Consider the following 22,909-nt stretch of genomic DNA (forward strand, 5'->3'; position numbering starts at 1 on the left):
AAATGAATGCTGTTCTGTATGTGGTATGCGTGATTGCGACGAATGAATGCACTTCTTGCTTCACTTTGCTGAGTGCTTGTAGCCTATGACTTAGCCTACACCAGTACGAACCCCTGATCTTGCCCTGCACAGCCGCCGGGATCGGCCCACAGGTTTGCGAACGGACGCCGACAGGAAAAAAATCACAGCATATTCACGGGGTGAATGATGATGAGTGGTCGAAGCTCCGGAGGGAATCATCGGATCTCCCGCTTAAGGGGACGCTAGCACAAACGCGTTAGAAACGTGCAGTACTCTCTAGTAAGGGGGAGCGGCCACAGCGTCTTACGCAGCCATTTACACATGCCGGAATGTGCACCGCGTTTGCCGACGCCATCACATGACTGCTGAGAGAGTATACCCCCCGTATTCATAAACGCTCCTCGACTTGAACTTGACTTGCCACCGCCTTGGGCAGCGCGTTCGAAACGCGTTGAAGGTAAGGCGGAGAGGCCACAGCGTCTTACACCAGCTTCTTACACGGGCCGTAACGCGCTAGCACAAACGCGTTAGAAACGCGCTAGAAACGCGGCCTTTCGTTAATGTTGGGTATTTATTGCCATCGTGGTGCGTGTGTCTATGTGCGCTTCGTGGCGTAGTGGGCTAACGCCGCGCGCTCGGTAGCGAGGGGTCCCTGGTTCGATTCCGCGCTACGGACACAACTTCGGAATTTTTTTTCTCATTTTTCTCAGACTGGTTACACACTACTACTACGACGACGGGGACGGAACGGGTGCCGCTATAAGGAGCTTCGCTCCTAAAATGACGACCACCGAGACGCTAAAAGCTTCGCTGTAAAATAAACTGTGAAATAGTTTGCGGTAATGTTCAAGAAAACACGTGGTCTAATGTGAAAGGTATGGTGTTCCGTGGAAATTATGTTATTGGTGTGCTTGTGTGTGAGGGATTATTTCAGGGTTACCTGAATGGCGATAAGCATAAGTATGCTGAGCCATGGTGCAACATTAAGTTTTTGTATTCTTTTCTTGTGTAGACCACAGACCATCGGCTGCAAATATTTGTCTGCGACATTATGGACTTTAAAAGGTAAGTAACTAATTGAATTTTTCAATAATTTCGTTCTTTCAATACGCTGGGAGCATTCTTCGTTTATGCTCGTTAAGAAATACCAAAACATATCGCCCGTACGATGTGGGTGCCGTCGTTTAGTGATAAAAATATTGTCGACGTTTTAGCGAGAAACCAAAGCAGTTACGTTTCACCATTTATCCTAGCAGAAAAAGTGCAGGTACAATAGAATTTTATTGCCATAGAAACACTAGTTCAAATAGAGCAACCCTGAATGTGCGGACAGTCGGGAAAGAATAAATGTAAACGAAGTCACTTATATTTTGAAGCAATATAACGAGTAAATACATTTTAGTTAATTAGAAGTTGTTCCATGCTCTGTAGTCAATCGTGTGCGTTGTTTTCTCTTTCTATTCAGTGCCGAATGAAATGTTGTTGAATATAAAAGGTTGTGATGATATTCAATGTTCTTCGTGCAGAAATTATTGGCGCTGTTGAAGCCCGTTTAGTTTTTCCTCAGAGTGATTATTCAAAGGACACGAGGCCTATTGTCACTGGTATTACTTTAACCGAAAGTTAATGATATTTTTTCTAGGTTTTACTTTATATAACGTTGAAAAATAAATTTCATAGCGTTGGCAGCTGTGGGGTGACATATTTTTGCGGTTGGGATTTATTTATTTATTTATTTATTTATTTATTTATTTATTTATTTATTTATTTATTTATTTATTTATTTATTTATTTATTTATACATACTGTCGATCCCTCCATTCCATCCATCCATCCATCCATCTCTCCCCTGTTTACGTGCCTTCAATGACGCGGCTATTTTGGTGCAGCGTGCTTGCATAAATTTCGAGTCAGCATAACAGGATTACAGTTCTCCCCGTGAAATTAGTGTTTCCAAAAACATTTACCGTATTTGCCCCAACAGCGGGAAGCTAGACATACATTATTAAGATGCAATCATTTTCTCAAATTTTTCTGATCAACTTATGAAGAACATTCACCCGGTCATGCGTGATTGATTTCCATCCGCTCAACATGACCTGCATGACCCAACAGTCGCTAGATATGACCACGTTGCATTCATTATGACTCCTACTTGATTTCAAGCTTCTCGACTGGTATGTTTGCGATGCTATTAGGGCGGGAGACTAACAGAAAGAAAAAAAAACGTAGGAGTACGAGTATCGGTCGACTATCGGTCGTACGAGTATCGGTCGAGATTGTCATAAATGTTTTTATTACGTTTTTAGAATTGTTTTGAAAAGAAATGCTGCGATACATTAATTTACTCATAAGCTGGTGCATTTAGAATATTGCTGCAGTATTATGTGTAGTGATGCAAAACATCATTATTTTTCTTACACGCAGACGATGCAAACACTTGGTGTTTACGTTCGCTTCTTACTCGTGTTCCTGATGTACGGAAGCAATTGCACAGTCAGTGTTTGAAAAAACGCGCTTTTGTCTACAAGAATTTCGTTCGAAAGTCACGGAAAGTAACTGTAGAAGAAGCAAATATAGGTTTATGGGCACTTCATCACAATGAGTGCTGCTCTCTATGTCTGTATAAGCAGCGCAGGTGATTTGGAGCTTCTTCTACAGGGTCATGTATTTAAGCGCTGAAAGGCCTGAGAAAGGTATATAAGCCTAAGTGTGGTTAAACACCCGCGTCAAAAACGCCATTTTCAATCGATACTCGCGAAAGACATATATTAACGGCAACAACGAGACCCCTTGTATTGATGCTCAGAGTGACCATTTTAGTCGTGCAAGTCGCTCACGCACGTTTTCTCTTATGGAAAACTGGAATATAAAACAATCATTACAACGAATAAGAAAGCACACTTCTGGTCGGTCAAATTTGCTCGAAAAAACTTGAAAGCTAAGTTATATGATCAGAGTGCAGCGGCTGCGCAACAGCAGCAATATTTAAACAACATTCGGTGCTTTTATTTTTGTGCAAAATTTTCTTCTCTTATAGTCAGGGTTTTAAAAGCTTTCCAGTAAAACCAACTCCAGTCTCAATAAATGATTGTATTTTCATTCAAAATGGGCTGCTGCTTGGATAATGCGGTGCATATTGATGTAGAGCATTTCTTCTATAAAAGTATTCTTCGACATTTTGTCAATTTTTTTCTTCTGTTAGTCTTCCTCGCTAATAGCATCGCAAACATGGCAGTCGAGCAGGTAGAAATCAACTAGGAGTCATAATGGATGCAACGTGGTCATATCTAGCGACTGTTGGGTCATGCAGGTCATGTTGGGCGGATGGAAATCAATCACGCATGACCTGTTGAATGTCTTTCCTAACTTGATCAGAAAAATTTGAGAAAATGATTGCATCTTAATAATGTATGTCTAGTTTCCCGCTGTAGGGGCAAATACGGTAAATGTTTTTGGAAACACTAATTTCACTGGGAGAACAGTAATCCTGTTATGCTGACTCAAAATTTATGCAAGCACACTGCACCAAAATAGCCGCGTCATTGAAGGCACGTAAACAGGGCAGGGATGGATGGAACTTCACGTACTTATGCACTCCGCGCATTAACAGTGTAATAAATAAACAGTTATTTTTTATGGGAAATGTGTTTTTATCAACAAACTTATTTAATTTCTTCAATCCGTGTTCTTGCAACATCCACATGTATACGCATCATTTAGTTGCCACAAACACGTCACTAATGTTTGCTTCTGGGTACTTAGATTTCTCCTGATACAAGACTTTCCCGAGTGATGTTTTGCGTTTCCCATTTTAATTACCGGCAACAGCGTCGCGGAGAGTCCGTTGATGGAAAGATGTGTTGACGACCCTATAGAAAATCGTTATCAGATCATTGAAAATTTGTTGCATTTGAGAGCTGACAGTTCTCTATTACTACTTTGTTTTCAGTTTCATTGAACTAAAATACAGCAATGCTCGCGCTTCGGACAACTATAGCATTGCATAGTTCTTAACTGAACTGCCTGAGATATCTGAGCAACTACTCCGGCCTTTACATTATTCTCCTGCATAAGATAGTTCGCACTGCACGGGGACCAATGTAGGGCTGACTAAAGACCAATGTAGGGCCGAATTTTGATTTGTATGTTTCACGGACTGGGGTCCCGACAAGTAAAAAATGTTGGATCGAAGGCACTTATCTGCACAAACTTATAAGTTGAGAAACAACCTAGCCTTGGAAAATACGCTCTATGGGTTTTCTGAAACATAGGCGAGAAAAAAATCTCTACATTTGACATGCAAGCATCATTTGACATACAGGCAAAGATGTGGCCTCTTTGTCCGAGTCTTCCCTTGTTGCCACGGATATTTTTTGGAGCAGAAGAAAGACGCATGGCTTGTGTCGATGCTGAGTTTCTCGTCCACCCCATCGACAACCACTACCAATCGCGCAATATGTCGCCAAGCGAGGGATGTATCGATTCATCCGTCATTATGTCCGCTTCTGTCTCGTTTGCCAACGCCGCAAAGATCCCCCTCGTCGTTCAACCGCTCTATTGCAGCGTTTGCCTTGCCCAGCACGTGCTTTTGATCGACTAGGTATCAACATTTATGGACCTCTGCAAACCACATCAGATGGCAACCGCTGAGTAATCCTGGACATCGACCATCTTACGCGCTATGCGGAAACTTCCCCTTTGTCCAGCGCTTCTGCACGTGACGTCGCCTCCTTTCTCCTGCGCCACATCACCCTTCGCCACGGAGCTCCCAAGGAATTACTCAGTGACAGAGGCCGTGTCTTTCTCTCCGACGTCATCGAGGCTCTCCTCAAAGAATGCCACACCATTCATCGCACCACTACTACATACCATCCACAGACTAATAGCATGACCGGGCGCTTTATTCGCACTCTTGGTGACCTGCTGGCAATGTACGTTGCATCTGACAAAAGCAAATGGTACCATGTTCTACCCTTTCTGACCTACGCTTACAATACTGCCACGCAGACTACCACGGGATTTTCGCCTTTCTTTCTCCTGTACAGACGCGAACCTTTTTCCACAATGGATATTATCCTTCCGTACCGCCCTGACACCACGGAAACCACTACCTTGTCTGAAGCTGCTGCACATGCTGAAGTGTGTCGCACGCTATCGCGTATACTTACGTCAGAAGACCAGCAACGCCAGAAGCATCTTCGAGAAACTTCCTATAGTTCCTGCATCCTATGCTCCTGGTTCGCTAGTGCGGCTTTGAGTTCCAGCCCCTACCCCTGGACTGTCACCGAAACTCGTGTCGAAGTACCACGGCCCATACCGCGTGATCAACCAAACGTTTCCAGTCAACTATATCGTGGAACCGCTCGAGCTATCTTTGGATCATCGCCTTCGAGGACGCGACATTGTGCATGTCCATCGTCTCAAGCCGTACTATGATCCGCCTGTGTTGTCCTACCCCTAGGTCGCGGGGATGGCTTCCTTTTCCGCGGAGGAGATAACTGTACTGTAAAATAAGGAGGAGTGGAGATGGGGCTATGAGAAAGAGAACGACGACGAGAGAGATAAACCTTGTTTCGATGCCGATCGACTGTGCTACCTCTCGCTGCTCTATCGTTCTAGTTGCGAACGCTTAATTCACAAAGCGCTTCGTGACCGTCAATACAATTGCTGAGCAACCTCATCAGTTGTTTACCAAACTATGCAGACCAGCACCAACCCGCTTCATTCTACTGAAAGACTGATCAACATATTTAATAGCCAATATTATAAAAAAGGATCGTGAAGCGTATAGAAGGTCACCCTTTTTATGCCAGTGAATCAAGACAAATGAATGACGCTGAAAATAGAGAATACCCCTATCTAGATAGAAAAATGTAATTTTATGCCGCTGCAAACATCCAGAAAAATAAAACTAAAATTTTGACTCGCCATCGCGGCATGCGATAGTGAATGTTCAGTGAACCTGTTTAAAACCACTCCTACAATTGCTGAGAGGGATAAGCAATGTTTTATTGCTTTAGACTAATGGTTTTATTGGTAATTTAGAGTAATGGCAGTAATGGTAATTTTTGCAGTACGCGGCCGCTTGTCGTATTGCCGTTTCCTTTTGCCCTTAGCCGCTCGCAGTAATCACGCTGCGCATCCGGAGTCGTAACTATGCGTTGCGTACACGCAGTGGTGCTAAAACAATGAATCAGTTGTTAGGGTGGTTATTTTATATGCGAGAGGCTAGGCACGGCACTTCCCGCGTCGCAGGCTCCCGTCACCGCGGCAGCTTGCACAACAGTAATATTTTTATTTTTATTTAGCGATACCGCCGATTTCACGAGAGATCACAGCAAGGAGGGCGTACATATACATTCAAAAGTACAATTAAATTATTTACAAAATGAAAAATCCTGAAGTAATCAATACATGAGTATGAGTAGGAACAATGCGACGAGTAGCAATGCGACAAATCACGACAACACTAAAAATTATGACAATTACAATGGTAGGATGCACAAGGACGCAATCGGATTATTGTCTGCGAGAAACGTATGCGGGGAAAACTACGTGCTTCGCATGGTTATCAGGAGCGGCTCATGATCAATTACGTGGTTCCGATGCTTGTTTTGTGCTTGGTCTTTACTGAAACGAATGATGTTGTGTATGTTGTATGCGTGATTCCAAAAAATGTATGCACTTTTCCCTTCACTTTGCTGAGTACTTCTTCACGGTGGTACGAGCCACAGCTGCTGCCGTGCATAGCCGCCGGCATCGGCCCACAGGTGTGCTAACACACGCCGACAGGAAAAATGACAACCGAGAGGCTAACAGCTTCTCTATAAAAAGTTTTAGAATTACCACCTAGGGTAATACGGTCACTTGTGAAATAATATAACTCATTTATTTAACAGTAAATTGTGCCTAGGTAAATTCAATTACTCAAGCAAGCGGTAACACTGCTATGAACATTCGTTTAGAAAAGCAGGATGTCAAACTTTCGCCTTTTGTTCAGCCTCCTGCATTTAACTTTGTGCCACAGGGAGTGCGCTGGAGCGATGGACATTGTTTGGGATAGATCTGGATTTACAGCCATGAGAGTGGAGAACCGTGCCAGGTAACGAAAATTTATTTTTATCGTTCTCCCAGCAGCCATGTACGATGTCTCTCTGGGGAAAATTGAACTGTTTTGCAACATCTTCATGTACTATTCGTTTGCGAGCAGGTGATGAATACATGAACTGGTAATTTGAAACACAACATACCTATTAAATATGCATTGTTGAAAATTAAATAATTGTCATCATGTTGTAGCTATCGTTTCCTGTTGAGCACACAGCATGCGAGTGTTTACTGAAGTAGAAGTATATCCCGAAGGCTTCAACTATGAGCTTTTTGAATTTTACCTGTCATTCATGCAGACGTATGAAAACTCTTCGTTGCAAGATAACTGGATCCGTTTTCGTGACGAGTTGTTAAGACTGCAGGAGAGATGCATTCCAAAAATGGATCTATGAAACAACAGACACGCCATGGTTTACCCGAGAGATTAGGCGATATTTGAGTAAAAAGAAACATTTATTTCAAAAAGCAACACGCACAACATCTATTGAAGCTAAATCAGAATATTTTTAGTTTTCAAAAAATATGCATTACATATTGTGGCTGTCAAATATACCTTTTTCAACCACAATATTTCGCAATATTGAAAAACAGATCCAAAAAACAATTTGGACGGTCATTTCTCCCACACCTACAAAAGAGTTAGCTGTTTTGACACTGAGTCTGGTGCTGCAATTGATGTCATAGATGTTGCTGATTGGTTTAATTTATCTTGAAGTGTATTTAATGACGAAAAGCCCCTAGATATATCAACAAAGTTTTCTGATAGATCTAAATTTATGGATTGTATTAGTGTGACAAGTGACGGTATTTGTACTAAGCTGCTAAAAATTACAAAACACAATTTTGCTCTTATACTGACACTATTGTTTCAACAATCTCTCGGCACCGCCAAAATTCCAGACGGCTGGAAATTGGCACATGTGTTACCAATATATAAAACCGGCGACAAAAACAAGCTAACCAACTATACACGTATATCCCTAACGTCGGTTGTATGCAAACTACTTGAACACGTCTTATCTTCTCAAATCATACAGTACATGGCTAGCAATCACATTCTATTTGCTAGCCCGCATGGTTTTAGCGTAATAAAGCTGTCGTAATAAAGCTGAATACGAGGTACAAAATGAAGGTAGTACAAGCCTACGCCCCAACCTCTAGTCACGATGATGAAGAAATAGAACAGTGTTATGAAGATGATAAATTAGCAATGAGAAAGGTGCAAACTCCGTATACTGTAGTCATGGGCGACTTCAATGCAAAAGTGGGGAAAAAGCAGGTTGGTGAGCAAGCAATTGGCAACTATGGCATCGATTCTAGGAATGCAAGATGAGAGATGTTAGTAGAATTCGCGGAAAGGAATAGGCTCCGAATAATGAATACCTTCTTCAGGAAGCGCAACAACAGGAAGGGGACCTGGAAAAGCCCTAGTGGAGAAACAAGGACTGAAATAGATTTCATACTCTCTGCCGATCCAAGCATAGTGCAGGATGTAGAAGTGTTAGGTAAGGTAAAATGCAGTGACCATAGGTTAGCGAGGTCTAGGATTTCTCTCAATTTGAAGAAAGAAAGAGTGAAATTAGTCAAGAGGAAACAGGCCAACCTAGAGGCAGTAAGGGTAAAAGCCAACCAATTCAGGCTGGTACTCGCAAACAAATATGCAGCTTTAGAAAAAGAAGCTAAAGACAACATAGAGGTCATGAATCAAACCATAACTACGTTGATCTCAGAAGCAGCAATTGAAGCAGGAGGTAAGGCACCGAGGCAACCAGTAGGTAAGCTCTCCCAAGAAACAAAGGACCTAATAAAGAAACGACAAAACATGAAAATGTCCAACTCAAGAGATCAGATAGAATTCGCTGAACTGTCAAAACTGATCAACTAGAAGAAAGTAAGGGATATTCGAAATTATAACGTGGGAAAGATTGCGGAAGCCGTAAAATATGGACGCAGCATAAAATCAGTGAGAAGAAAAGTTGGCATAGGACAAGGCAAGATGTATGCACTGAAAGATAAGCATGGTAATATCATCAGCAATTTCGATGACAAAATAAAAGCAGCGGAATAATTCTACACTGACCTGTACAGTGCCTAAGACAGCCAAGCTACTTTCATTCGAAATAGTGATGAACCGGATTCAGAGGCTCCTTCTATAACTAGCGATGAAGTTAGAAGGGCCTTGAAAGACATGACCAGGGGAAAAGCTGCTGGAGAAGATGGAATAACAGTAGATTTAATCAAAGATGGAGAAGATATCATGCTTGAAAAGCTTGCGGCCCTTTATACGCAATGCCTCACAACTTCAAGTGTACCAGAGAGCTGGAAGAACGCCAACATTATACTAATCCATAAAGAGGGAGACGTTAAAGAATTGAATAATTTAGACCCATTAGCTTGCTTTCAGTATTGTATAAAATATTCACCAAGATAATTTCCAATAGAATCAGGGCAACACTTGACTTCAGCCAACCAAGAGAACAGGCTCGCTTTAGGAAGCGATATTCTACGATGAATCATATCCATGTCATCAATCAGGTAATAGAGAAATCTACGGAGTACAATCAACCTCTGTATATGGCTTTCGTAGATTATGAAAAGGCATTTGATTCAGTAGACATACCAGCAGTCATAGATGCATTGCGTAATCAAGGAGTACAGGAGGCATCCGTGAATATATTAGCAAACATCTATAAGGATTCCACAGCTACCTTGGTTCTGAACAAGAAAATTAGAAAGTTATCTATCAAGAAAGGGGTCAGGCAAGGAGACACAATCCCTCCAATGCTATTCACTGCATGCTTAGAAGAAGTATTCAAGCCCTTAGACCGGGAAGGCTCAGGAGTGAGGATCAACGGCTAATATCTCAGCAACCTTCGGTTTGCAGATGACATTGTCCTATTCAGCAACAATGGAGAGGAATTACAACAAATGATTGAGGACCTTAATCGATAAAGTGTAAGAATTGGGTTGAAGATGAATATGCAGAAGACAAAGATAATGTTCAATAGCCTGGCAAGGGAACAAGAATTCTGGATCGCCAGTCAGCCTCTAGATTCTGTAAAGGAGTACGCTTATCTAGGTCAATTACTCACAGGGGACCCTGATCACGAGAAAGAAATTTACAGAAGAATAAAATTTGGTTGGAGTGCATACGGCAGGAATTGCCAAATCCTGACATGGGAGCTTACCACTGTCGTTGAAAAGAAAAGTGTACAATCATTCCGGATGCTAACATATGGGGCAGAAACTTGTAGGTTAACAAAGAAGCTCGAGAACAAGTTAAGGACCGCACAAAGAGCGATGGAACGAAAAATCTTAGGACTAACGTTAAGAGACAGGAAGAGAGCGGTGTGGATCAGAGAACAAACGGGGATAGCCGATATTCTAGTTGACATTAAGCGGAAGGAATGGAGCTGGGCAGGCCATGTAATGCGTAGGATGGATAACCGGTGGACCATTAGGGTTACAGAATGGATACCAAGAGAAGGGAAGCGCAGTCGAGGACGGCAGAAAGTCAGGTGGGATGATGAGGTTAGGAAATTTGCAGGCGCAAGTTGGAATACGCTAGCGCAAGACAGAGGTAATTGGAGATCGCAGGGAGAGGCCTTCGTCCTGCAGTGGACATAAAATACAGGCTGATGATGATGATGATGGTTTCAGCGAGGCCGCTCATGTGAACCCTAGCTTCTTGAACTAACTACAGACATTCATCTCAGCCTTCACGAACTTACACAAATTGACACCATATTTATAGATTCTTTGACCGTGTGGCTCATAACCGCCTGCTGAATATGAAGCTGATCAATTGTCACGAAAAAGTAATCAAGTGGGTTAAAGAATATTTAAGTAACCTAAGACAAGCCGTCGGACAAAGGTTGTAATAATGTCCGTTCGTCATTTCAACCTGTTCATTCCGGTGTGCCTCAAGGTTCCGTTTTTGGACCCACTCTATTTAAATTTTTATAAATGATATTCTTCAGGGTATAGACTCGGAAATGCGGTTATATGCCGGCGACTGCCGGCATATAACCGCATTTCTGGCCTTTAAAATGTAAGGCTGACTGTGTTAAATTACAAGATGACTTGAATAAGGATTATAAACAGGGATAAGGTGCCTCAGAAAGGCTGGCCAACGTTTCGATAGGAGGACCTATCTTCGTCAAAGGCGGCCTCGTCATTCTCGGCGGGTTAGTTTTAAAGGGTTAGTGGAGTGACGTCACGTCGATGTCCGCTGTGGCTGTCTGTAAAGGGAGAAACTGAAAAGAAAATGAGCGCCGGCGCTTGACTGGCTAGGCGCGGTTTCTAAGACGAGGGGACAAGAGCGGGAGAGCGAGAAAGTGGCAGAAAAAATTATATATAAAAAAAACACCGTCAGAGGGGGTTGGGGGAGCGAGAGGCGAGTGAGCGTTCGTAGGAGTCGTGGTGGGCGTGCCTTTTGGGCCCCTGAAGAGCCGGTCAGTGTGCAGGTCACAATACGAGTTGAAAGCATGACTTGAGTAGCGTAGCATCAAGGCATCGGGTAATTTTGTGGTTGAGAGGGAGCAGCTTGGTCCGTCAAGGGACGTTAGCCTCACTAGTTCGCCCTAGGCGTCGTCGCGGCGGTATACAGAATTGGCGAGACCTTGTGTGGTCAAGGCGCCGAAAAAGGTATCCTGGCGTCTGGGATTTTGGACTGTCTCGGTGTGGATCTCGTGTGGATGACTTGAATAGGAATTAAAGATGGTGTTCAGACTGGCAAATGAGCATAAATACCTCAAAAACTAAACTGATGAGATTTAGTACTTGCAGTGAAGAGCAGAAACTGCAGAATCATTTCAATATCTAGGTGTTCGTCTTTCTCTGACTTTGTCTAGGCATATTCATGCGGGTTGTATTGTTTCCGCTGCATGTAAATCTCTTTGCTTCATTCGTCGTACGCTTCGTCAAGGTAATATAAAATTTATTATTGCATATACTATCATACTTTGCTCAAAACTTGAGTACGCCTCATTTACATGGAATCCGCTCCAAACGCATCTTATTACCAATTAGAATCTTTTCAAAACAAGGCAGTGCGATTTATTCACAACGTTCAAACATCACCAAAGTAAAACCTGACCTAGGACTCATCCCAAGTTCCTGACCAGAAGAAAGATATCTCGGTTAACTATCTTCCATCAGCTTTTTCATCACCCAAATATATTCTCAGGCACACATCTTACCAGCCAGAAATAAATTCCCGCAAATTGATCACGAATTTAAGGTCGAACAACCATTTGCACGTTCAAAACTATTGCAGTTTTCAGGTCTGCACTTAGCCATTTCGGAATGGGATCATCTCCCAAGTAATATAGCCGAAATAACTGACTATATTATATTGCAACAAACACTTAATGAAACATTCGGAAATTAAAAACAATACTATTTCTTCATGTATTTGATCTTAGATATCAAAAATACGAAAAAATTCCCTAACCTTGCCATACAATATTTTTTGGTGTAATGTCAGAGGATGCAAGGTCATTGTTTGTATAATGTAATAATTTTTGGTGCATGATATTGTCGAATGAGAAGATAAAGAAAGGTTGCATAGCATGTACTTATTCATATAGGATGTTCAACTAGCCAGCTGTGAAAGAAGACGGCGACGCACGAGCCTTCGCTGATGATGATAGTTTTTCCTCGCGGACGCCATGGCCTAGCATAGACAGCTTTGCTCTAAAAATATAAACGTCTGCAATCTCAAAAAGGCAAGATAAGTAATTTCATCTTTGCACAGCGCATAGCTTGCGTTAGCTGTGCAGTGGTCTCCGAGATGACAGCTGCCTGCTGCGTAGCGTAGTCTGCCGTGGTGGCCACGGGGTGCCGCGGCTACACTCAACTTTGCGCCTCCACTTTGCCGTCGTGGCTTATCCACTGTCTGGTTTCCGGCGCGCTAGCAGAGACGAAAAAGGAGACAAAGCCGGACTTCGGTGCGCTAACTCCCCGTATAGTTAGAAGGACTCGAAAAAAAATTCAGCGTTTGATTTGTGCGACGACCTCCTTTAATAAAAAGTCAGGACATTCTACGATTCGTTGGAAAAGTGTTTCGTGCCCCTTTAAGGAGCATAAAAAACAGTGTGACAGGGTTATCGCATATTCCTTTTTGCCATTCTACCAGGCTTGCCTGAATGATAGGCAGGGGGCGATCCTGCAGTGATAACTACACTAATTATCTTACAGCATGAAAAATTTATAAATGATGTTACGAAAAAAAGTGACGCGATTGATCCTAATTCAAGATCTGAAGCCCTCTATCCGAATTAGGATCAATCGCCAGCGCTTTTTGTTTAAAAAGGTAAATAGCGTAATTTAATTATTTATTCCTCTAAATGTGACCACAAATTGTTTTAAATGTAGGCGCCTATGGTAAACCTCTTACCGAATAAATCATTCTAGTTCAGCACCTTGAAATGTTTTTGGAATAGTCAGTGCCGCATGTAGCGAAACATCCTGTAGACTCTTTTCTAAAGTGGTCAATTTGTGTCTACTTCATTTTGCTAGGAAAAACGGGGCATAATCTTTATGAAACGTATGCTTATATGCGCTGATAGTTCTAAGTGCGGTTAAGGGAGTGGGCCAGGCTCAAGAGGTAATGTCACTTGCAACGGAGTTGCTATAGGTTCCATAGTTCGGAATTTGTATATTTTAAAGCTGATCCTAACCCCTGTAGGGTCGGACAAATATGATATTATAAAATGAAATGTACGAAACAGGGTTGCATAGTAGGCAATCTTTGTGTCTGTAAAATGTAGAAGCTAGGTGACTCTTCATTTTTAAAGTGAAGCTTTCTGTACCTTTTTCTTCGACTTTGTCGTTGCTGCTGGCTGTTGTCATGCCGAATAGCGCTGACCGCACACATGGCTCTTACCGAAAATAATGTCGTGATCACGCAGCCTGTTGTCGTCCTACCATTGCCATTATTGCTCGCTGTTGGCTGCAGTCTGCGCCGTCGGCCATTTTTGGCCGACGGCGCAAAGAGTAAAAACACGTCAGAATTGCACGGGTTGACGTCAAACTTCTCAAGAAGGTTACCGTAAACAAAGTGAATTAATGGCTTTCAAAAGAAACTCTGGTGCATAATGTCTGGTTGGGAATCGAACCCGGAGCTCAGGGGAGCGCCGACGAGCATTCATCCCCGACGCCATGGTGGTTCTACGGCTCTGAATCACTAAAGGTGTGACTTGTGCGTGCGTCATTGCACACGTCATGTCGCAGCCATGTGGCTCACTAAATCTGTGGCCTAGTGTAGGCGTCATCGGGTACGCGACGGCGCACCCAATGGGGAAGAGGTGACGCCACATCACGAGTGCATAAAAGGGGCGCGTTCGTGACGTTCCGATGCCTACAAATACTTTAATACTTTCACCTTCCCACACCTAAGCAATCTTAAGCGTCTCTGCGGAAAGTTTTTGGACACCCAACTGGCACTTTTGGTGATATTGGAAAGGAAAGCAATATCACTGTCTGTTTCTACATCTTCATTGCGTTGGTTGCCCAGAGTGGAGGGTTAAGTTTATAGTTTCCTAACTTAAATTTCCTTACAGATATGCTGCAGTAATCAAGAGCCTGCTGGCCCCAAACTTCTCGTACGGCATGTGGACGGTTGTTTATGATGTCCCCACTTTTGTTGACACGGGTGAGTCTGCCATTTCTTGATATACACTGTTTTCCTTTCTTTGCCATTGAAAACTTAAAAAAACAGGCATTCAATGTTTACTCAAATCACGGTATTGTAGAATAACTATGCATCCAAGTGGACATGTCTTGCATAAAAAACAAAGCAAACTATTAATTAAATAAACAAAGTACATTATTTACTTTTTAGCAAAATTCTGAAGAGAATTGTCATATTAGTTTAGCTTTTCGTTCTACTTTTGCTAATGACAATTCAGACCGAAACAACTGGCGTCAAATTATTCGTTTAATTGCCTGATTACGCGCGCAGCACAGTGAAGCGTGGCTCAAGGTGCAATACACATGCGAAGTAGTAAGGTGGCGCGAAAGAAATCCGAGAACACCTAAGCATTTCTTATCAGTTCTCAATACGGAAGTATTATTGTCTAATACAATGCCGTGGAGCGCTCATTCGCGTTCTGAACTCCTCGCGGGCAAGTGAGCACGTTGAGACGCTTGGCCAACGCCTCCTAGATAGCACAAGGCCGGTGCACTTCGCTCCGTAATGTCATGCTGCCTTGCCCGACTGCCACATAATCAATGGGGACGCTCCCGAGCAAGCAGCGGTGGTCGTGACGTCATGGCGTTCGTCACGCTGGGCTTGGCAATGAAAATTTCGTTCCAAAGAGCATGATGTCATGAAGCAGAGTGCACAGGCCCAATATCAAGGAGGCGCTTCTTCAGCCCATTGGGTAAGACACCCGAATTCTGTGCGTGCTGTCGTAGGCTAGAAACTGACAACCACCAACGTCTTTCCTTTCGAATTTATTCCGCTTTTTTATAATCTAATTTCTTAGAACCCAGGTGAGAGTTTAGAACCAAGGTAGAACCCAGGTGAGTGCTTGTGCGGAGAAGGGACGAGCGCATAACACAGGCTGTCCAAAGGCAAAACGAGAGTGACGTGGCGTCGCAGCGATGACATCTCCCCTTACGCAACACCTGGTGCGGCAACGGGGCACCAAGGGTTCCCTTTCGCCCGCTATGCTACGTCAAGGCGTCCACGTTACATGGCGTCCGAGCACATAAGAATTTAGGTGCCGTCTCTCTTCTCCAGGTGACAGATGCCCGTTTTTACACTCAATTGGCCATTTTGATGCTTTCACATAAAAAAATCTTTGCCAAGCCACGCGAATAAGGCTATCTCGCCCCGGCTGCTGTAGTGACTATGCGTCGAATCGCAATTTGTGCAAACTACAAATTGCAATCAGCTTGAGGGACCTTGCGGCTATGGCATTGTGCGGGGGATCAAATCCCAGCGGCGGCAGCCGCATTTAAATGGAGGCGGAATGCAAAAACGCCTGTGTCCGTTGCAATGGGGGAACGTTAAAGATCCCCCGGTGGTCAAAATTATTCCCGAGTCCCCCACTAAGGCGTGCCTCATAATCAAATCGTGGCTTTGGCCACTAATAGCACCGAATTTATTCATTCAGCTTGTGGGAACACGGAAATGTAGCTGCAGCTTAAATTAGTCCGCAACTTTACGTCGCACAGAAACAGGACGGAGAACCACGCTTCGCGGTGCCGCGTGTGTAAATGTACTGACATTTGGCAATGCCGTAAGGTGAGTAAGTTTTGTACTCTTTAAAAAGCGTTAAGTGCAAAAAAAACACGCAAAACGCACACCCTGTTACACGCGCCCTTCGTGTAGCAACGCTCAAGTTTCCCGCATTCGTAACTTATCGCATTTCAAGTTACGCATTGCGATATACGGGAATCGCAGGCCTTAATAAATTCGAACCCATAAAAAAATACTTTGCTCAGTATTGCGCCTCGTGTTTAAAATTGCTTGAGTACGATGATAAATATTAGAGTAGCTCATTATTTCTGGTAAAAGAAATCGGGAAATACAGTATGAACCTAAAAATTCGCGAAGACAACATGCGTGAAAGTAAGAAGTTAGCTGCTTCAGTGAGAAGTGTCAATTTGTAACCGAAATAATTTAGTAGCTGAGATGAAATGGCGATGGCTACGATGTTTTATCCCTTTGTCACATGACAACCTAACAGCCATTTCAAAAGTTGAGGTGACGGCTGTCAGAAAGTGTGGCCGAAATGCAAACTGTAGAATTTTGTAAATAATTATTCACTGGTTTATAGGATTGTAATCTACACGGTGTTCATTTTCATGTTTTACGGAATTCTTACCATTGAGCTGGTTTATTCGATGAGGCGTACATTAGTAGCACGAGAAATCGAAACACAAATTCAACTAATGAATAAAAATTCACTAATTACTTTCTTATTCAATAGCTTTCCGACACATATTGCAATTTACGAATTGTAGCCGGTGAGCTTGTCAGGCGTCTCCACTTGTATTGAAATTCCAAAATGACACCAGCTTGGAGATATGCACCATCAAACTCGCCGTAAAAATGCACTGTTGTTCCACATACTTTTTTTACCAAGATACTGTTTTATACATTGAAGCGCAAAAGTAACTGAAACGCCCATGTATCTCGTCCCACACTTTGGGAAATAATATCTGGAAACTGGTCTCATCCTGGAAATTGCTTTCAAGTGGATGCGTCTTGCAAACTCACCGGCTACAATTTGTAAATTGCAATATGTGTCGCAAACTCATTAACTGAGAAGTTCATTAGTCAATTTTTGTTGATTAGTTGAATATGTGTTTCGATTTCTCATACTACTAATGTCTGCCTCTTCGAATAACCCAGCTCTACGATAAGATTTATGCTACCTGCCACATGTGATTTTAAAAAATTCGGTAGGACTAAAAGTTTGGACACCCGGTATATTACTATTCTTGAATATTCAGTTTCAGTTTATTATTGATACAAGATTCATTGTTGGTTGTTAGTAGTATACAGGCGAGGGTCCCAAAGTCAAATGACATCAGCGGGACCCTTGGTTAACAAGAAGATTGGTACAAAATGAATGATTGATAGAGCAGTATAAAATTTATGCAATCTACAAGTAAATAAATAGTGGACGTAGTAGTGGAAGGGAATTCATTCGATTTTCTAAATGGAGTCATAAATGTAAATAAGAAAATTACGCACATTATCAAGCTAAATTAGACAAACCTATTTAACAAATGAAGTACACACTTTGTATGCAAGGTAAATTAAACAAGACAACTAATTATACAAAATGAAATTTTTAAGTTCATACTTGAATGCATGCAAGGGTGAAGATGATTTAAGTTATAGGTAAGTTATTCCAAAATTTAATCGCCGAGAAGAAGGATGTTTTGCTATAGTTCGTGTTACATTTAGGTAATAGAAAGTTGTGATTAAGGGCAAACCTAGTGCTATTGGTATTTGTTAGCAGCCTAGACTATAATAATTGAAATGCGAGCTGTTTTTAAGTGCTCTAAATAGAATAATAAGTAAATGAAGTTTGAACAAACGAGATGCAGGAAGAATGGAGTTAGCCTGAACGAGCGGAGAAGCATTAGAGTAAAAAGACATCTTGGCAATCTCGCGAATGGCCTAATTTTGAATGTGCTGTATGGACGAAACGAGACAGTTATATGTATTTGCCCACGAATAATGCCATATGTCATGTGACTATGTATGAAGGCAAATTATAAGAGAATGAGGCGTTAACAGAAAAAATGGACAAGATATAATGAGAGCTATTATGCCAAAAGCAGTTTTATTGTTTAACATAAGCAACATGATTATTGAACTTCAAGTGGGGATCTAATTTTATTCCAAGGAAAGATACATATTCAACCGCTGGGATTAAATTATAGTGTATGGATACCGGTGGAAGATAAGGGAGAACTTTTTGAGATGTTTTAAAAATCATGAACTGAGTTTTAAGTGGGTTTGAGCTAGGTGGTTTAAACTACACCATTGCACAACTTTGGTCAATTCGTTGTTCAGCTAAGTTATTAACGTTGTTAGCGATTTATGTGGCATGGAAATGGTGCATGGTATCACACGCGTAAAGGACAACTTTAGAAGGATTCATGCAATCAGGTAAATCATTAATGTAGATACAAAACAATAAAGGCCCAAGTGTTCAGCCCTGCGGCACCCCGTGATTAATCACCTTAACGTTTGAATAAACGCTTAAAATATATTTGCCGGATATGGGCAAGTTCTTTGTGTCAGATTTTAAACGACCAAGCTTTTGGGCGAATGCATGTTTGGAAGCTACCTTTAATTTACCAGGAAGAAAACATTCCCAACCTTTTGTGCAAAAAATAAAAAAAATGTCACTCATGAGCTTCATTCTTTTCTAGACTGCAGCAAAGTAGCAGTTTGTAGAATTTCCGTGAATGAAAGGATTCTCAGCCTTTCTGCAGCAAAGATGCGAATTGCTTTTCTCACGTTATGATTCTAGCGTGCTCTAATGGTAGACTTCACAAGCCCGTCATAATGCTTCACATATTTTCTTCGCAGTTTTGCCTCGAAGCGCTGGAGAGTATGCCCTCCGGGAGCATTTTGGTGAGGACCTTGTTGAATCACGCACGTTGCTTCAGTTCAAATTTGCACATACACTTTGTATTTGGCTGAAATTTTCATTGGGGCCACTAAGCTGAAATGGACAGCTTGATAAGCTCGTCACTCCCATGGTTTTGCTATAAGTTGCCAAACTTATGTACTTGGGCTGCAACAGCGATGTGGTTTTGAGATTTTCAAGCTGCACTATCTGAAGGCTGACGCCAAACACAGATCATTTTGCCACAGTCTGATAATTATTTAAACAATAGAACAATTGTTAGAATCATGATGCTGTTGGAGATACCTTGCATTTGTTGCCTAGCAAGACCGTGTACAGCCATTAGGCTGTCAGCATTTCAAAATTTTAGCACAATAATCAACGCGGTAGTAAACTTTTGATATGGGTTCGTGAATGACCGGGTACCACGTCTTCTAGCACTTTTACTAGAGAGCCACAGCTCTACACTCTTAGCACGGTAACGTTTATGTTAACCTATAATTGCTAGTAACTTATAACATAAAGGTTACTCGGTGACTAAAAAAATTTGATCTTTGTGCTTTCGTAAATTTCCGTCGCGGCTAGAGGTTACATGTGCCGAAGCGTCTATTTTAAAGGTTACTGCAACGCCAAATGTCATGTAACCTTTAGGTTGTAACCTCTAAACGAGTTGGCATTCGTGGCTTAGGGGACCTACAGTATGGATTGGAAGTTTACTTATTTTTGTGTCGTATATTACGATCCTGATGTGGTGTTTTTAGCCGGGACTAACCTATACGATATGTTGTGCGGCCGAGGGAATGAGGCAGGTTGGACTAAATTAATGTTTTATTGACACCAGTGGGGATATTTGGTTTCTCAATGTAAAAAAGAAATTTAAATCTTGCACGAGCGTATGCTCAAGAGAGACAGCAGCAATTCATTCATCACTGATCTCTACTGCATACGGGCCATTATAATCTAAAAGGAAGCCACAGAAACAGTGAACATACATCGAAGAATATTGTGGCAAACGATGTTTTAGCTTGAATTATAACTACGGTTCAATGTGATGGAAAGCCCTCCGCTACCACTGCAGGCATTTTAGGCTGTGGTATAAAACATAGACTTGTGCACCAGCACAAAACTAAAAGCGGATGCATTATGGTGATTGAATGTATATTTGTACCCAATATTTTTTTATTATTTCCTTTTGTATCAATGCTCCCAATATTCACGTTTGTTTTATATTCTCCTGAAACGCGACACCCACTAACAGCGGGCGCACACTGAAGGTCGCACGTGTGCGCACGCTAGAGTCTTGCAAAATCTCGACGACCGACAAAAGCAAAGCGTAGAGCAGGTCGAATAACTAATCTGCAGGGCGAGAAAGACGCTTCGTAATCAGACTTACTTGTACACTGCAACTGAGGCCACCGCGCTTTCTTCTTCTTTTTTTTCTTTTTTTTGTATTTTTGACGTAATAGAGGGAGTGGTTCCTAAATTACAGCAAATGTTGGGTTCATTAGAGAACGCCGGACACGCACCAATTTTGCCCGCTGACTAACACGCGAGATTGACGCCGTTTCATTCACATGACAGCGGGCGACAGCCGCTCGAGTAAGGTCTCGTAGAGAGATGAACGCGCGCTCGCGTTAGGAGGCCAAAATGGCGGCCGGCCAAATGAGCAGGGAGAAAACATACAACTACAAACGAATAGCAACATCCTGAAACATTAGGATATTAGCGTCTTGATATATATATCGTCCTGTGATACTTTGATGGAACTATACTTTGATTATTATCTTTAGTTGCGCTAGATGCCGGGCGTAGTCAAACGCGCTTCAGCTTCAGCCAAACGTGAGCGCTGTCATATCTCCTTCGGATTGCGTAGCTCTCGCGATGCATGCCGGGAAGAGTATCGCCGGTGGTGTCGTTTTGAAACGGTCGTGTCGCGCTTTGTTTCGTCGCTTTAAGCACGTTTTTCCGCTCTCGGATTTGGTGGCGTGCGCTTACCAAGCGTGTTGTGTGTCTGAGTCACTCGTGACGGGTGGTACAGTTACTAAAGAGACTCCTAAAGGCGCGTGCGCGCCGCTGAAAAGAAGTCATGACGCCGGGCGTGGAGCAGGGACATGTTTGGCGTGCTGCGTGACCGCTGCGACGAGACGCATTGCCGATGGACAATGGTAAAGTTCTTCGCTTACCTGAGAGTCGTGAGCATCGTTTCTGTTGTGACTGCTGTAATGAATGCCGAAGACAGCAATAAATGTGACCTAGGTAAGCAGTGCTTCCTGTTCAACTATTTATATGCTGGTGTGTGTCTGTCGTAAATTTCACCGTCAATTCATGCTCATGCTCGCACTGTTCAGTTTTATTTAAGTAAACTACTTGCTCGCGTCATAAACACTGTTGTTTTAATATTTTTTATCACTATCAGTCACCGTGTTGGTTATTCTTAAATCTCAAGTTTATGTTGCACTTTTGTGCGGTCGCACAACATTGACCTCATGCACGGAACTGGTGTTTTGTGCTGTTATTTAGTTTGTAATCACTTGATATTGCGTTTTGACTGTTAAACTGTCACATTATTGCGGTGTTGTCTTTTGTACTTGTACTGGAGGGGAGTACGAACTGACTTGAGAATTCATTTTTGTTCAGTTTTTTCATCTTTAATTTTTATTGTCACCGACATTTCCTAGACAGAAGAGTATATTCGCCTTAGGCGTCTTTAATTATTTTTTCTGCGGTAGTTTTCCATCTGTTTGTGGTTTATTTACGTCTCTTTCATTACATGTTAATAGCTGTTGTTTGCAGGGCGACGCTAACAAGTAACTATGAGATTCTAAGATTACTTTTCTTTCGTTGTAGGCTACACTACACAGAAAGGAGATCGAAGAATTAGCAACTGACATACTAACAGCAAAGAGAGATGATTGTGCTCGCAACAGGGATGAGATCGTCCTCCTCATGAAAGTCTAAAACTTATATGTATTTGTATTTTAACATATTGTACACGAACCTTCCACATTTCTCTTTTTTTGCCCCATTCCTCGTGATGCTGTACAAATTTGTGCTGCCAGGCAGTGCTGTACTCGCAGGTTTTTTCATTACTGCTTCATGGCCGTGACGAAGACAACAGACTAAGGCAAAATGTATTTTTGCTTGTGAAGGGAAAGCGTTGAGTTACCTTGTTTTGTATATGCAAATAAAGTAATCATGACATTTTCACTGTGTCAGCTTTCCTTCCCACAGCTGCTACTCACATCATTTGCAGAATGTGGGTGCTGCCGTCTCATACTTCTGTGATTTTTTTTCGATACAAGAGATGTTGCATGCTGAAATGCATATTCATTCTGAAATGTGCCGCCTTTTCAGATATACTTTCCACTTGTGCAAAATATAATTATTAGAAATCTCACTATCATGGGATGACGACATGCTACTTTTTGCAAAAAAACTTTTAAAATGGCCCGCAGCAAAGAAATATGTTGTGGGACGAACCTGTATACGATGCATTCACCTATACAAAAGCAAAATACTGTGTATTTCATTAATTATTTTGTGTCTTGCACATTTAAACTAAAATTACCAAGTATGTGCCAGTTTATTTCAAAAGGTACAACTGTCTTGATGCATTGTGCATTCTATACTAATTCCTGGAAGCTGCCTTGTGTAAATGACCTGCGCTG

At 42.1% G+C, this 22,909-nt stretch overlaps 1 protein-coding gene across 1 annotated transcript in view; it reads left to right on the forward strand.

The window, feature by feature from the left end:
- LOC125939733 (probable thiopurine S-methyltransferase) overlaps positions 1 to 22,909 on the forward strand; it is a 70,870-nt gene that overhangs the window by 35,676 nt on the left and 12,285 nt on the right. The window contains exons 4-7 of the mRNA XM_049672942.1: positions 1,034 to 1,086; positions 7,052 to 7,126; positions 14,700 to 14,791; positions 19,202 to 19,246. Of these exons, the coding sequence (XP_049528899.1) occupies positions 1,034 to 1,086; positions 7,052 to 7,126; positions 14,700 to 14,791; positions 19,202 to 19,246 (265 nt within the window). The remainder of the gene's footprint in view (positions 1 to 1,033; positions 1,087 to 7,051; positions 7,127 to 14,699; positions 14,792 to 19,201; positions 19,247 to 22,909) is intronic.

The sequence above is a fragment of the Dermacentor silvarum genome, chromosome 8 (genome assembly GCF_013339745.2).
Source record: "Dermacentor silvarum isolate Dsil-2018 chromosome 8, BIME_Dsil_1.4, whole genome shotgun sequence".
Taxonomy (NCBI): Eukaryota; Metazoa; Arthropoda; class Arachnida; order Ixodida; family Ixodidae; genus Dermacentor; species Dermacentor silvarum.